At 45.2% G+C, this 16,270-nt stretch overlaps 1 protein-coding gene and 1 pseudogene across 1 annotated transcript; one reads left to right on the top strand and one right to left on the bottom strand.

Moving 5' to 3' along the window:
* Nucleotides 1-6,006, bottom strand: part of LOC136492177 (branched-chain-amino-acid aminotransferase 5, chloroplastic-like) — a 32,745-nt pseudogene extending 26,739 nt beyond the window's left edge.
* A 3,181-nt stretch (nucleotides 6,007-9,187) lies between these two features.
* Nucleotides 9,188-11,808, top strand: LOC136493364 (U-box domain-containing protein 70-like). Its single transcript, XM_066489440.1, has 2 exons — nucleotides 9,188-10,557; nucleotides 10,880-11,808. Exons 1-2 carry the CDS (start codon nucleotides 9,196-9,198, stop codon nucleotides 11,066-11,068), a joined length of 1,551 nt encoding a protein of 516 aa, XP_066345537.1. The 5' UTR covers nucleotides 9,188-9,195; the 3' UTR covers nucleotides 11,069-11,808.
* The last annotated feature ends 4,462 nt before the right edge of the window (nucleotides 11,809-16,270 follow it).

The raw sequence follows: 16,270 nt of genomic DNA, 5'->3' as shown, positions 1-16,270 counted from the left end.
TTTTGGGTTGTGCCATGTAAACGTTTTTATACAAATCCCCATTGAGAAATATCTGTCTTTACATCCATCTGGTGTAACTCTAAATCATAATATCCTAATAAGACTATTATGATTATAAAGAATCTTTGCATGAGACTAGAGAGAAAACTCTCATCGTAATTTATTCATTCTCTTTGCGTAAAGCCTTTTGGTACAATTCATGCTTTATATCTTTGCACATTCCCTTTAGAGTCACATTTTATCTTATAGACCTATTTATAGTCTACTGTTTTAGCTCCATTAGGAATTTCTTCTAAGTCCCAAACATCGTTGGCATTCATCGAATTTATTTCAACTTCCATAGCTTCTTGTCATTTAGACGAGTAAACGTTTCTTATGGCTTCTTTAAATGAGGTGGGATCACCATCCATTTGAATTTCATCACTAACATAGACTTCATAGTCATCAAAAAATTTGTTTACTAATTCTTTGAGACCTTCTGGGGCCTTAGCTACTAGCACTTTCATGTGGGTCTGTTGCTGCTCTTTATTGTCAAGAGGTAATTGATTCTACAGGCTCCTATATTACAAGATCCTTGTTTACATTATTCATCTTCTTTGAAGAGCCAACAATAGGTGTTGTATAAGTCATACAACATCAATAGGTATCGAGAAATTTATTGTTTTGAATCACTGAAGTTGGCACACAGTCCCGCTTCTCTTCAAGTCATAGGTCTCTACATACCGTGTTGTCCCAGATCATCCCATCTTTTATAAAGATAGTGTATCTTCTAATTTTTTATTTAGGTTCAATCTATTAAAATCTTATGTGGCGCTTTAAACACCGCTTTAATATCTTTGATGATGACTACTCTATCTTCCTATCGGAACTTTAAAAAATCTAGGAATTTAGCTGTTGTTTGCTTAGGGGTATCGTTATTGTGACCATTGTACTCCTTCGACGGTCATATTCATCTTAATTAATCTTTATCTCACTCTTAATGAAGAGTATCTTTCTTAATTGATCTTACTATTCCTCCCACTTGAAATATGGCATAAACTTTACTGCCATAATTTTGAGAACTATTTAGAAAAACTATGAACGAGAAGACACTTATAACTTACTTTATTCACATGATTACGTCGTGCAAACAAAGTTATTTCTTGATCCATATAGGAGTACACTTTCTTCATTTCACTTCAAGAACTTATCGAGATCTTTTATTAGCAGTACTTTTGCAAGTCACCCTTGCATCTTTTTCTTATCCTTTAGTTAGTATTGACCATGAAGGTACATTTCTATTGTGCCATAGTCAATACTAGGATAGCATAAGAGCTACCCAAACTTCTCTCGCTATACGGGATACAATAACATATGTCATCACAAAAACTTCTCCTGCCATGCAGGATAGACTAGCATAAGTACTATGCCAAACTTCTCACCATGCGGGATAAATCTATATACAAACACGCATGCTTAATCCAACGTTGGTCAAATTAGACATGCATGTTACTTATTGTAACTCTTATCATAAAACATTCACTTATACTTTATTTTCTAATTAAATCTTTCCGTTGATTTTAATTTAATCAGAAAATTAGTATACTAACAACCCAAAAACAGTCCTGAACAGGCTTAACTCAAGTCTTTTCATTCACATAGCCCAGCATTGTAGCCGAGTGATCTCGATTAAAATTAAAACACACAAGGTACTTCTACATCAATTCTATATCACCGTTGGGCAGAAAATAGAATTAATACATAAAACCCATAAATTAACTTGAAAGACATATAACTACTCTTTAAAATTAAATTCTTTCGTTGGTTCGAATTTAATTAGAAGATAATCAACTTTATTGCAACGAAAACACGATAATAAAATACATTCTATTAGTTCAGAAGCATTTCTTGGTCTTTGTCTACTCTCTGAAAATTGACCATATTGGTGTAAAATTTATCAGAGATTTAAACTTCAACTTTAAACTCATTATAATATTATTATCATCAACGTTGGTCAGAAAAAATAAAAATACCATAATTTAACATAAACAAATCGGACTACTCCTTTAATTTAATTTTTTTCGTTGGTTCTAATTTAATTAGAGGGTAAACATAATCATAATTTACTGAATAAATATAACTGCTCTTCAAATTAAATTCGTTGGTTTAAATTTAATTAGAAGATAATAAACATTAAACTTTGCAGCGGAAACATAGAAAATTTCTTTATCTACTTTTTAGAAGCATTTTACTGTACTCATCTACTCTCCAAAAAATTATCCTATTAGTTCAAATTTTGATAGAGATTTAAACTAGATAAAAATCATCAAAAAATTTGCTTCTAAAAATATAAAACTGAAGCTTTGCTACAGTTCTGCGTTATCAGCGAAAATTGGCCCAACGGCCCATTCGCCAGCCCACCCACGTGCGCATGGCCTAGTGCGCTCCCGCCCTCTACCGTGGCCCAGCATCGCAACCTAGGCCTGGGCTAGGATTCTTCCAACCCGCTTGGGCCGAAAGTAGCTCGTGCATTCATAGCCGTTCATCATGATCGACGGCTATCTGCCCAGATCGAAAGAACAAAAACGCCATCCACTGCTCCCCCGAACCCTAGAGCTCATTCTCTTCTCCTGCCTCTCTCTCTCTCTTCGCCATGCTGCTCTCTATCTCCCTTCTCTCTGAAAAACCATGACAGTCAGAGATGACGGCGCCGCCGCCGATCCCCTCGTCGGTGCACGCGCCCACCGTAAGGTGAGCACGCCGCCGCCGAGTGGTCTAGCAACGGTGCCCTTAGCACGTGTGCGTGGTTCAATGGAGGCTCGGATGATCTTCCCATGCTATGGTGGTGGAAAAGCGGCGCTGCCGTGGGGCCCCTCGCCGGTGCGCGCTCTCGTCGGAGGTTGAGCGCGTCGCCGTCGAGCGGCCCTTAGGTGGTGCCCTTGGCCCGAGCCCAAGGCGAAGACCGCACGACGGTGAGTCCTCATGCCCGCGGTGGCTCGGGGTGACTTCCCACGCGGCATCGAGGTGACGTCCGGCGGTGGTGATGTTGTGGGCGGTTCCCAGGTAGGAAAACCCCTTCCTTTCCTTTCTCATCATCTAGGGTAAGGGTTTAACTTGACTGGATTTGTTCGTTCTGATTCATCTTCTTCTAAATGCTAAAATTTAGACTACCCAAAATAGATCCGCACACCAACCTGGCTCTGATACCATTGATAGGATTTGAAGGACCTCTAGGTGCAGATTTAGCGGGTAAAGACTTAACTTAGATAGGAAACTTGATGATGTACCTCGTCCAGTAAAGTCGTGGCCATGGCGCCGGCGAGGAAGTAGCAATAGCTTGACGCGCCCTCTAGGGTCTCGAAGAAGGCAGGAGTGTAGGCGCAGTCTGGAGGCAGCGGTAAAGGTGATGGAGCTTTTCGTCGCTCACAGCACTGAAAGCTCTAGTTTGGTTTTGGTAAATTGATGAAACCATAAGTGCTAACCTAGTTTATCAAAGTGATTATAAGATAGGTGGCACATTTCAAGTGGTGAAGCAAATGAAGATCATGACATGATGATGGTGATGGCATGGTGATGATCAAATGCTTAGACTTGGAAAAGAAGAAAGAAAAATAAAAAGCTCAAGGCAAAGGTAAAATTGTTAGAAGCTTTTTGGTTTAGTGATCGAGACACTTAGAGAGTGTTATCATATTTAGGATTGATAGCCGTACTATTAAGAGAGGTGAAACTCGTATCGAAATTTGGTTATCAAAGTGCCACTAGATGCTCTAACTCATTGCATATGCATTTAGAGTCTAGTGGAGTGCTAACATCCTTGAAAATATTTGTGAAAATATACTAACACACATGTACAAAGGTGATACACATTGTGTTTAGCACTTAGGAGCAAGGGTTCAAAACTTCACCAACGGAGTGTCCGCCCATAGAGTGTGGATAGTTCGACGGTGCCACCGACGCTCTATACAGAAAAGATAGGGTTTCACAGGGTGCACTAGACGTTGGTCACACAGTGACCGGACGCTGGGGTCTATGTTCGGTCAGTGGCGCACAGTGAAGGCCGCCCCTCGATCTTTTGACCGAATGCAGGTGACCGAACGCAGGCTGAACACTGTTCAGCATTCAATCATGCTGATGTGGCGGTGCACAGAGAAGAGAGAGAATGACCGGATGCTGAGTGAGTCCGATCGGTGGTCATCGGACGCGTCCGATCATGAGTAGAACCTTACTGAAAATGACCGGACGTTGGGGTCCTACGTCCGGTCACTTTTAAGCAACGCGTCTGGTCACAACTTAAATGCACTGATGACCGTTGAGATCGGGCGATCAGTGTTTGAAGCAGGGGACACGTGGCGTACATCGTGCGACCGGACGTTGGGGTCCTGCATCCGATCGATCTGACCGGCATGTCCACTCGCTCCGAATTTTCAATGAACAGAGAGCCAACGACTCTATTCATGGGGGCTCTCTATTTAAGCCCCATGGCTGGCTCAAGCTCATTCTCTTAGCCATTTGTATTGACATAGCAACCTTGTGAGCTTAGTCAAAGCCCTCCCACTTATCTCCATCATTGATTCATCATCTTTGTGATATTGGGAGAGAATCCAAGTGCAATGCTTGAGTGATTGCATCTAGATGCACTTGGTGTTCATATTTTGCTGTGGGATTCGCTTTGTTGCGCTTGGTGGTTGCCACCACCTAGACGCCTTGGTGCAGTGGAGGAGAATTGGCACGAGTTGATGATTATTCGTGGCCATCTCCCGGTGATTGTGAGAGGACGTGTGCCTTCCTCGGTGGAGCACCGAAAGGTAATCCTAGTGGATTGCTCGTGTCATTGAGTTACCTCACTTGTGGGTAGGTTCTTGCGGTGTCCAATTGTGTGGATGAGGTTCGTGCAACACCTCTTAGCCACCGAACCACCAAGTGTTTGACGACACAACATGATGTAGCGTGTTGGCAAGCACGTGAACCTTAGGAAAAAATTGGTTGTCTCTTGCCCTTTCGTATTCTCCCGGTGATTGAGTTAGTATTCATCTTGTGATTGGTTCACTCCTCTACGTGGCAGTATAATTTCCTTACTCATTTACATACCCGCAAACTAGTTGTAGTAAACTCTTTAGTGTAGCTAGAATTGAGAGCTTGCTTTGTAGCTTAGTTCATTTAGTTGAGCTCTTTAGTGTAACAAGTGTGAGGGCTCTTAGTGAGTAGTGACTTAGTAAATTATGTGTCTAGTGATCATAATAACTAAAATTGTTGGATATGTGGATTGCAACCCTTGTAGAGCTAAAGCAAGTTTATTTTTCGCTATTTGTCATACTAATCAAATTACTCTAATTGATTTGTAAATTTTTTAAATAGGCAATTCACCCCCTCTAGCCATATTAGAACCTTTCAAGCGCACCCTCACGATCATACTAAGGTTAGGACATGGTGGGACGCTGGCGGCTGCGGTAAACCTCGTAACTCGAGCCCTAGTCCCCACCTTCTATTAATAGCACTGCGCGACGGGAGGCATCAACCAGGAGACCGGTTGTACGTCTCCGATCAAGGTGGAGATCAACCTAACCGCGTGCAGCCAAAAACTCATGATCTTAAGCAAAGTAACTCACATGACGGGAGAGGAGGTGTTGGGGATGGCACCGCGCCGTGGCCAGAAGAGGGGGACACAGAACTGCGGGCCGCGCAGGTGTGGAGCTCCATTTGTAGCCTGGGCGGAGACCCGAGGCCGGCGACCAGGGGTCGGTAGGTTTGCAGTTCACTGGCAGGTTCGGTGGGGATGACCGGATGGCAAAGTAGACTCGCGCGGCGCGCGCAGCCACGGCGGCTGTTGGGAGTTGGAATCGCGTGATTGCCTGAATTGTTCGACGCCGTCGAGCCGCCGGCGCGTTGCCATTGGTGATTGGTCGCCTGCGTCTGCGTCTATTGCCGATTTGCCGAGTCGTACTCTCCGACGCCGAGGAGACCGGAGGCCGGGCCTACGCTAGCGTCCAGTGCATGAAGAGTGGGGCACGGGGCACTCGGGTCCACCATGTCGGTGACGGTGGGTACGGTGTGTAATTTGAACGAGAGCATATGCAAAACCGGCGGCGGGGGCGGCGGCCATTGTGTTCACTGAACGGAACGGTTCTGTGGGCCACGGCACGGACTGGAAGGTGGTCCATGCAAGGGAATGGGCCTCACATCCAGCATGGGCTTGAGTTGTGACCTGGGCCGGCCTAGCAAGAGAAGTGGGCCTAGGCAAGGTTCATGCCTCTTGCTACCGGTTCCATGTCAGACTGGCCTCCTTTTTAGATGAATTTCAGGCAGACCTGATAAAAAAGAAACGACCAAGAATCTCGTGATTGTTCAAGTTTTTGATATATAAAAAGTTACAGCAGAGGAAGGAGCAGCCGGAGCAAATGCAACCTCAGAATATGCTGAGCATTTTTACATCGAAACAATCGCGTTAGACGACAACTTCTAGAAGAGTACTCGGTGGTTTCACCTATGCACGTTCCCAGTAGTTTCACTTCGCAGCCAGAAGAGTGTACCAAAGGCCATGAATATCCGGTCATCGAGGAAGATACGGTCACCAAGATACCAAAGTGATCTCTTTTGACAGAAGATTTTTAGTGATGCTACAACCTCGCCTTTGTTTGTAACGTCCGAGTCTTCGCAGTGAATTTAATTTCGGGCCCTGGAGAGCAGCATTATAATCCATGCAGCGCACCGCGTGACTGCAAACCTTTCCTGCTCAGAGCAAGCTCCGAAATGGAGAATGCCAGGACCGGGAGGGGACAGACGACACCGGAGAGGGCACATCAGCACAGGTTCAGCACGGCGGCGAGCAGATTTGCGTGCAACACCGGCGAGGCCGCGGAGAGCCCGCCTGTCGCAGTCGAGGACAAGATTTTCGTTGCTCTCCCCCAAGAACTCAAGCACGGCAAGAGCAACTTGGTGTGGGCGCTGCAGAACTTGGCCAGGGACGCCTCCAGGTCCCGGATTGTCATTGCTCACGTCCACGTTCCTGCCCAAATGATAACCAGTAAGTATCTGAACTAGGAACGTCGCCCAAAGTAAACGGCGAATTCTCCAGCTTATTTTGAAAGTGCCTTAATTCATCTTGTGCTTCTTTTTCTCACTCGGGCCTTGGCCTCATGTAACTGCCCTGTAAATACTTCCTCCCTACTCTATGAAACGCCAAAACACCTTCAAGTAAAAAAAAAAACACCTTCCTACACTAAAGCTTTTTTTTTCATGGTTGATAGAACTTTCATAGTCTATTATTATTGCAATACTTCATATATTTCCTGCTTAAACATATTTCACGTTTTTCCAGTGGGGCTAGGGGCAAGTGTTCATTACAGCACAATGAGACCACAAGAACTCCGTGAATACAGACAGCATGAGAGAGAAAAGATGGAGAAAAAACTAAACGAATATGTTTTGATGTGCAGGCGATTGGAGGTGTTTGTTTACGTTCTCTTATTTGTCATTGTTAACTGAATCTAAATTCTTTTTTTTTCTTTTTTGAGAACAAGAACCGGAATGGAATCTTAAGAGCTGAGGAACATATTGCATAATGCTCATAAAAATTTTCCTGTACCAGGTTAATTGCGACATAGTAGCTATTCAAAATGATGACATAGCTAATGGGGTCATCGAGCTTATTTCTTTACATGGGATCAAAAAGCTTGTCGTCGGAGCCGCATCAGACAAAAAATATTCAAAGTAAGGCTCAAGCATCTGTAGTGTCTCAAATTTTTAGTTCCATCAGTTCTAGCATCTGCCATTTGTCCACAATAGAGGACTCTAGCCATTAAAGGATCCGGGTATGATGTTTATCCAAATTATGATAAGCTTCTTAAAATCTAGCAGTTGAGTAACCAAAACTGCAAGAGTAGCTTCCCATCTAGTAAAGAACGATTTGTCAACTATAGAAATGTGGATGGGCAGGCAGTTCCCTGATAGCTCATAGTTTAAAATCTAGCATTTAATGTACTCCAAAAGTTCTATGGATACAAAAGCTGAAAACTGATGTGCAGGTTCCCATTTGTTTTAAAAACCCATCTTATGAACTTTGAGTGCAAAGAATAAGAAAAGGTTCGCTAAGAGATTATAGTTCCTTTAATTGCCAACCTAACAAATGTTATCTAATCCTAGGACAATGAAAGCACCAACATCCAAAGCAGCACTGAAGATAATGGAGAGAGCAGATTCACCATGCAAGATATGGTTTACTTGCAAAGGATCTCTAATTGTTATCAGGTAAGGTTGAGATGGGTTGGTAGTAAGCCACCTAAATTAAGTTACTCTTTATCTCTTGTGCTGTCTATCTGTGTCTAGCCGTTTAGGATATATATAGTGATTCATCATTAATCTACATCAGCATATTACAGTGTGCTATCAACTCTCTTTTTCAGACAAGTATAGTACCTCGTTGTTATTGTTAACTGTCAATTTGACAGGGGCAGCAATGCAGACACACCTGCAGCACCAGCATCACAAAACACAGCACCACTACCAGTATTCAACATTTCTAGCCAAATGAGATCAATGATGATCCACGATTCAAAGAACAAAGCGTCAAGCTCAAATGTAAGTATGGCGAATGATATGAGAGGATCAAGAACAGATATACCTTGCTCTCTATCCGAAAAAACTGGTGATACACTGCTTCAATCATTTGAAGATGTTGAGTCCACTTTCAATGGCAAGCCAAGGAGACCATGGAGTTTAGAGGACTTCTCTGTTGACTCAGGCAGATCGCAGAACTCTGATCCCAGTTCTTCACCAAATGATGGGACATCCAGTATCTCTAGAACAGCAGTGGTTGATGACGATGACATAAGTGAAGTTGGATCAAATATGCATCTTTCAACTGACAACTCATACGACCATATTTCACCAACACCACATGACCTGGTATGTTCTGTGTGCTACTGTTGAGATATAAAGTGGGGGTTATCTCATAGTCCTAAATGGCATATAGGTTCTGATACATCAAATTTAATGGCCCAGGATAAACTTAAGGAAACTCTCACTGAAATACAGCTTTTGAAAAAAGAAGTGCAAGAAGAATGCAATAAACGGCGAAATGCTGAAAGAGAACTGCAATCAGCTCTTCAAAAGGTACAGGCTTTGCTCATTCACTATGCTAGTCCAGAATCCAGATTGAATGTTTGTTTATTAATGAAATAATATGTGTTCTTGCAGACCAAAGAATTGGAAAAATCTTATATGAATGAATTAAGGCAGCAGAAGGCACTCAAGGAAATGCATGAAAGACAGAGGCAAGAAATTGATGTAATGAGAAGACAGCAAGAAGAAGCATATGCTGCGCTATACAATGCAAATGAACAGAAGGTCACACTAGAACAACAAATAAGTGAGATCGAGCTATATGTTAAAGATAATGAAGATAAGCTAGCAAGAAACAAACACCAACTAGAAGCGCTCCAAGCAGATTGTGACAGGATACAACAGGAAAGAGATGTTGCCATAAGGGAAGCCGCTGAACTACATGAAAAGAATCGGCAGGGAGTTTTTGCACCATCTGAAGCACTAAACACCAAGTTCTCTCTTATTGAGCTGCAGCAAGCAACACAAGACTTCGATCCAATGCTCAAGGTTGGTGAAGGTGGTTTTGGAAGTGTCTATAAAGGTTTCCTCCGCAATACAACAGTAGCTATAAAGTTGCTACATCCAGAAAGCATGCAGGGGCAATCAGAATTCCATCAAGAGGTAAGTAATCATTTTTGTATGAAAACTACATTTTCTGTTACAAGGAAGTGTGACTTGCATTGGTATGATAATCTTCTAACTGATTCCTTGCAGGCTTCTGTTCTCAGCACAGTAAGGCATCCAAACCTTGTCACGCTGATTGGTACATGCCCAGAAGCTTTTGGTCTAGTATATGAGTTCTTTCCAAATGGAAGCCTTGAAGATTGCTTAGCATGCAAGAACAACACGCCACCACTCACATGGCAGACCCGCACTCGAATAATTGGAGAGATGTGTTCTGCTCTCATTTTCCTTCATTCAAACAAACCTCACGCTGTGGTTCACGGTGACCTAAAGCCAGACAACATTCTTCTTGATGCCAATTATTCCAGCAAATTAGGAGATTTTGGAATTTCTCGACTGTTGATACAGACAAACACCTGCAGCACAACTCTTTACCGAACAACAAACCCAAGAGGAACCTTCTCTTATATGGATCCTGAATTTCTGACCACTGGTGAACTCACACCACTATCTGATGTGTACTCCCTTGGCATTATCATCATGCGTCTATTGACAGGGAAACAACCTCAAAGGATTGCCGAAATAGTGGAAGATGCCATTGAGAAAGAAAACCTGCATTCCATCATTGATACTACTGCTGGAAGTTGGCCTTTCATACAAGCTAACCAACTTGCGCATATTGCCTTGAGATGTGCTGAGTTAAGTAGGAGGCGAAGGCCAAATCTAACAGTGGATGTGTGGAAAGTGGTTGAGCCCCTAATGAAGGCAGCTTCAATGACAGCACGACCACTGTCATGCACAGCTCCATCAGATGACACTTGCATCCCATCATACTTCATATGTCCAATCTTGCAGGTAAACAATAGGCATAACATATCTTCAACCGATATCCAATCACCAAGTATCAAATGCATGATCTGTTGACCATATGGTCCATGAAAATACTTTAGTCATCCTATAGCATATACTAGTTTTAGTGTTAGCTAATTAAACTATAAAAAAAGAAGCAAAAGATTAACAATTAAATATACTGAATTGGAAACATTGCACGGTTGCGGTGTCAAAATTGTGATGCTTTCAATGCATGTCCTTTTAAATATAAAGAATTGTCATTGCCACATAGTAACACTTAAAACGAAATGGCTAAACTTACCAGCTGTAATGTGATTGTGGCCAGGAGACCATGAACGATCCTTACATTGCCGCAGATGGATTCACTTATGAGGGTGAAGCTATTAGAGGCTGGCTTGACAGTGGGCATAGCACATCACCTATGACGAACCTCAAGCTCGAGCACAGCCTTCTCGTGCCGAACAGGGCCCTTCGTTCAGCGATACTTGAGTGGAACCAGCGGGAGATGCAATGACAACGATCCATGCCTCGATGCAGATGTTATTTTGCTATCGTGTGATTGTAAGTTACTAAGTTGTGTGCACGGAGTTAGAGATAAGAGATCTAATGTAAAGCACAAAAAATTGCTGGTGGAAAAATATATGTTGTTTACAGTGTACCTGAAGGTCTATTCAGAATGGTTATCGTCCCACTTTCGTAAAAAACTGAAGTTCTCTAGGGTTTATAAAGGGTTTTATACTTTTATGTATATATACCCATATCGTCAATTGGGATATGATATCACAATAAGGACGATTTCCGCAGAAGACACTTGATTCGCAGTTCCCCACAAGGCCACAACTGCAAATTACGCATTTCAGCAGCCACTGAGAAAATGGACGCAATGTGTGGCTAGCAATTACTACAGTTTACCGCGCTAGGCGCTAATCAGATTCAGTGCATTTCAAGCAGGCGCCGGCCGCCTCGGCATACATTGGCTCCAGAACCCTAACCTCGACGTCACGATCAAGCGATTAACAAGAGAAAAACTAGTTGAACAACGTGAGAGCACACGAGGTGACGAGGGATCGGAAGTCGGAACAGCTAGGTCGCGAGAAGACGGTGGCGAGCCAGCTCAAGAAGACGAGGAGACAGTACAGCGCACCTGCCGGCGGCGGCGCGTAGCTCGTGGGCATGGCCCGAGTGGCTAGCGGCGCCGGGAGAGGACGAACCGGCGAAGGACCGCCGCTGCGCCGGTCGCGGGCAAGTGCAAGACACCAGGAGCCCAGGACAGCTTTGCTCGTGCAGAGCAGCTTACTAGAAGTCGGCCCATACTAGGCCTAGCCCATAAGGTAACAGCAAATCAAACTTATCCAATCGGGTTTTGTGGGCCGGGTCGTCTATGGTACCTAAGCGACAGGACAAAAGGATATATTAAAAAAGTACTACCTCTGTTCTTGGATTTCAAGGAGTCAACTTTAACAAAATTTATATAAAAAAAGTACAAATATTCATGATACAAAATAAACGTCATTAGATTAGTTATATAATATATTTTTATAATAAATTTATTTAGAGATATAAATGTTAATAATATTTACTATAAATTTGATCAAAGTTGAGCATCATTGATATCATAATTGTAATTTTTTTTACAGAGGGAGTACTCAATGCCGTAAAAAGAATTCCCATTTTTTTTTGGAGCTGCGACGCCACGTGCGCGGCACGCACAGACAAAAGATACAGATGTCAGGTCGAAAAACCACTGCATGACTGCACGGGAATCAATCAAGGAAGTAAACAAAGGAACCGGTAAACCTCAGTCACACACTCGTGCCGTCGTGCGCGCGCTCCTGCGGATGGCCGTGCTCGTAAACACGCCAGCCGTACCCTCTTCACACGCGATGGTTGGTTTGCGTCGTGACTCGCGTGCCTCGTGAAGAAGCCAGCCAAGAGAAGGCTCGAGAGGCGGGCAAACGTCAAGGGAGGAACTATAGCATGGATAGGTACGTACTGTACGTGTGCTCCATCTCCATTGGGATTTTTCAATTCCAAAAAAAGCGCGTGGTAGTACGTGTGTTCTCCGGTTAGTTGCTCCTAACTCCCAACTTTGACACTATGTAAAAAGAAGATTCTCCGTCACATCAAATTTATGATACATGCATGGAGTACTAAATATAGACGAAATCAAAAACTAATTATATAGTTAGGTTGTACTTTGCAAGTCGAACGTTTTGAACATAATTAGTCAACGATTGAACAATTATTACCGAATACAAACGAAATGCTACAGTGCGCAACAGTGACGCGCAGTGAATCCAGCGGCGCCGAATTCGGCCAAAAACGTGGCCCAGCCCCGGCCGGCCAGCACGTACGTACTGGTGCTCGATGGCAGCGCCCGCCGCCCTCGCCGTGCCGTGCCGCAGAGCTTTGAAAAAACGGGCGCCCGTGCGGCGCGCTCTGCTGCTGGTGGTGGCGGAGGAATGGTCCGTCCGCGGACACGACCACACGAGCGACGCATCACGTATGGGCGGTGGTGCGTCCAGTCGCGTTGTTGTACCGTTTGTGCGCAGCACCTCCCCGCCGAAAGGTCGGTCCATGTCGTCGGTGGAGTCCACCGGTATATCAGTCATCAGTGCCACGCTTCGCTTTCATCGCAGCTTGCTCTCCTTTTTACCACCACTAGTGTGCTGTTTCTGGTTTTGTCTACTGCCAGTGGCACACTTGCCTGCTAGCGCGGTAGCTAGCGCCGGCTGAACACTGTCAAATTCTTCTGAACCTGGCGATTAACCCATCACCCATGCATGTCTCTCGTTTCTCGTCGTGCGCGACAGGTCGAAAGAGAGGGATGAGAGGACGACGAGACCGAGAGGGGCCGGCGCCGAGGCAGCGCTGAGTTCTCGTCCGCACATGCTCCATGATTCGCAGTATCCGGATAAGGACGACGTGCCGTATCATATCATATCATATCACGGCACAGGCTGTGCAGACGAGGCTAGTTCCTTGTGCATCAAACCGCGATGGGTGATTCCGCATAAATTCAGATAGAGTAGCTGCGTTGCGTGGTCGAACAAGGAGCGGAGTGACGCTGACGCCGGCCCATCACCAACCTCGCGACTGCTTCATTATGCACGACGACATTCCTTCTCACGAGCTGCTAGCATCATTGAATACTCGACGAGATTCTTCAGTTCAGCAATAGCCTATCGTCCCAGCTCAAAAGAAGAAGAAGAAGAAGAAACCAGAAAGAAAGAAAAACAGAGAGAAAAGATTGATTAACAAGCTCCGAAGTCTTCGCCCTGGCAGTGGTTGCAGCGATGCTCGCCCATATATCAATCGTTTCGGATAGCTTTGTTTACGAGCTCGGTCGCTCGCAATCCTCCGCTAAGCTCCCTAACCGACCAATCATTCGGCGATTAGGTCACACATGCTCATTTAGAGAAACACATCAATTGTCGTCGCGAACTCGCCAGCATCGGCCGCCGGAAAGCAACGTTTGTCTGGCGCAAACTAGAACGGAGGACGCCGGAGGACCCCAGAACCAGAAGCGGAGGCCGCCCGTTTACGTAGGCCGCCGGCCGCGCGCGCCGACCCGGCCTGTTGGCCTCTCGGCTCGGTCGGTAGAATGATGAGCTGGAGAGAGGGACGTGGCTGAATTGTGCTGCAACTTGTGGCCCGGATGAGATGGCCGGCGCGCGGGGTGACGCGCGGGATACGGACGGACGGTTCGGACGACCGTTGGCTGGCGAGACGGCGTTGAAAAAACGAAGATCCGCACGGTCCTGTACTGCTGTACTGTAAACAGTACCAAGGCCAAGGACGTTTGCAGCTTCCTCTGCCACGGTTACTTTACTTTTCCTTGGCTATCTCAACGACCCGATCCAAAATACAAGACTCATTCGTTCTTTGATAACGCTATAGATAAAAGGGTTCAATATGTCGTCTCTAACAACCAGACCTAAAAAACAACCTTTTTGTAAATGGGTCTTCAGGAGAGATGATACTTAAATTTGGGTTATGCCTCTCCTGGCAGTTAAAATAGGTCTTCTATATAGGTACTCTGTTGGAGGCTATAAATATTGTGTTGGAGATCCATTTTAGGTTTGGGTTTTGCAATGGGTCTCCGGTTGAAGACAGACACACTCCCGGTGGATACGGGGTACCGCTCCCACCGTCTCCAAAATAAAAGAAAATCCCATTTTAGTGAATCAACTATAAATTTGATTAGGTTTATAAAAAATAGTATCAACCCTTATATCTTTAAGTTTTATTATAAAAATTACGTTTCAAGCTTGACCTAATTATAACTTGTGATGGAGGTCCGATAAATTTCTACTCTCGCTTCTCCATATATTGTACTTATATATAGCAAGAAATTACTTTTAACTGTCTTCTAAAATGAACTAGAAACTAAAAAAGCCACTATTTCTATTCTTACCGGCTCCAGCTTTTGCACACACTATAGTAAGACTGTCTCCAACGGCGTGACCTAAACGCAAAAATGCGTGACGCACAGTGTTTTGGGTCCCAAAACACTCCTCCAACAGAAGACCGAAAGCAGCTACGCATTCTGCGTCCTCGGCGAGTTGGAAGGCAATTATGCGTCCTCGAAGAGAGCCGACCTAAACCTGCAGTGGTGGGACCATAGGAGCCATTGGGGCAGGGCGCGGCCGGCGGGGCGAGGCGGGCTCGAGGACCCTCGTCTAGGAGCAAGGCTGCTCGCGTCTGGGAGCGCCCTACCCCGTGCTTCCCCCGGCGCGGCGAGCTTCCCCACCGGAGCGAGCGGCGAGCTTCCCCCGGCGCGACGAGCCCTGCCCCGCGCTGCGGCCCACCTCCCTGCCGGCGCGCGCGGCAAGCTTGCTCCAGCGTGACGAGCCCTGCCCCGGCGCGCGGCCCGCCTCCACCTCGGCCACGCCATCCTCCTCACCTCCGCCATCTCCCTCCTCCGCACGGGATCGAGCGCGGGCGCCACCGGCCGGATCCGAGAGAGGGAGGGTCGGGGAAGAAGAAGGGGAGGGAGGGGGGCCGGATCCGGCCGGGAGAGGGAGGGAAGAAGGCAGGCCACGTCCGCGGCGGGCGCCGCTTGCTCCGAGTACCGCGCCGAGGGGCGTCGTGGCCCCGCTGCCGCCGCTGGCGAGGTGCTGCTGCCGCCTGGGGTGGGAAGAGAGTGAGGGAGCGTGGGGATTTGGGGCTCATCGTTGGAGAGGTCAAGAATGGGGTGCGTCGGATATTTTACTGTGCGTTACCTAAACGGTCAAATGGGTATCCGATTTAGGTGACGCCGTTGGAGTCCGTCTAAGGAGTCTAAGCAAGTAGCCAGATGAAACAGTACCAAACATGCCCTTGTTATGTACGTATCATAAAAATTAATATCTTTTTATATACTTAGTGGAATTTTAAATTGATGACTCTTCCAAAAGCAATATATACATTACTTTTAGGATGGGTGGAAGACAAGTAGTAACAACGCGACCCGCCAAGATACACAAACGTTTTGTGCATGTCTTTTACAGGCACTCCTTTTCATCAAAAAAAAGGTACTCCCTTCGTTTCAAATTATAAGTCACTTTAATATTTTGGATTCATCAATTTACTATGTATCTAGACATAATATTATGGCCCTGTTTATTTTCTTTGGCAAAACTTTTGCCCAGCACTTTTTGTAACACCCTCGGTGTTACCCCGTTAATCATCTACTAAAACATGTCATGAGCATCATACTTGTTTGTTAATGCAT

Source organism: Miscanthus floridulus, chromosome 11 (assembly GCF_019320115.1).
Source record: "Miscanthus floridulus cultivar M001 chromosome 11, ASM1932011v1, whole genome shotgun sequence".
Taxonomy (NCBI): domain Eukaryota; kingdom Viridiplantae; phylum Streptophyta; class Magnoliopsida; order Poales; family Poaceae; genus Miscanthus; species Miscanthus floridulus.
This window is presented reverse-complemented; position numbering and strand designations above follow the sequence as displayed.

Bases quoted from the DNA above. Each gene is read 5' to 3' on its own strand.
- LOC136493364 (XM_066489440.1), top strand. From the start codon at position 9,196: ATGAATGAATTAAGGCAGCAGAAGGCACTCAAGGAAATGCATGAAAGA. The intron at 10,558-10,879 runs GTAAACAATAGG...GATTGTGGCCAG, and splicing joins TCATATGTCCAATCTTGCAG to GAGACCATGAACGATCCTTA.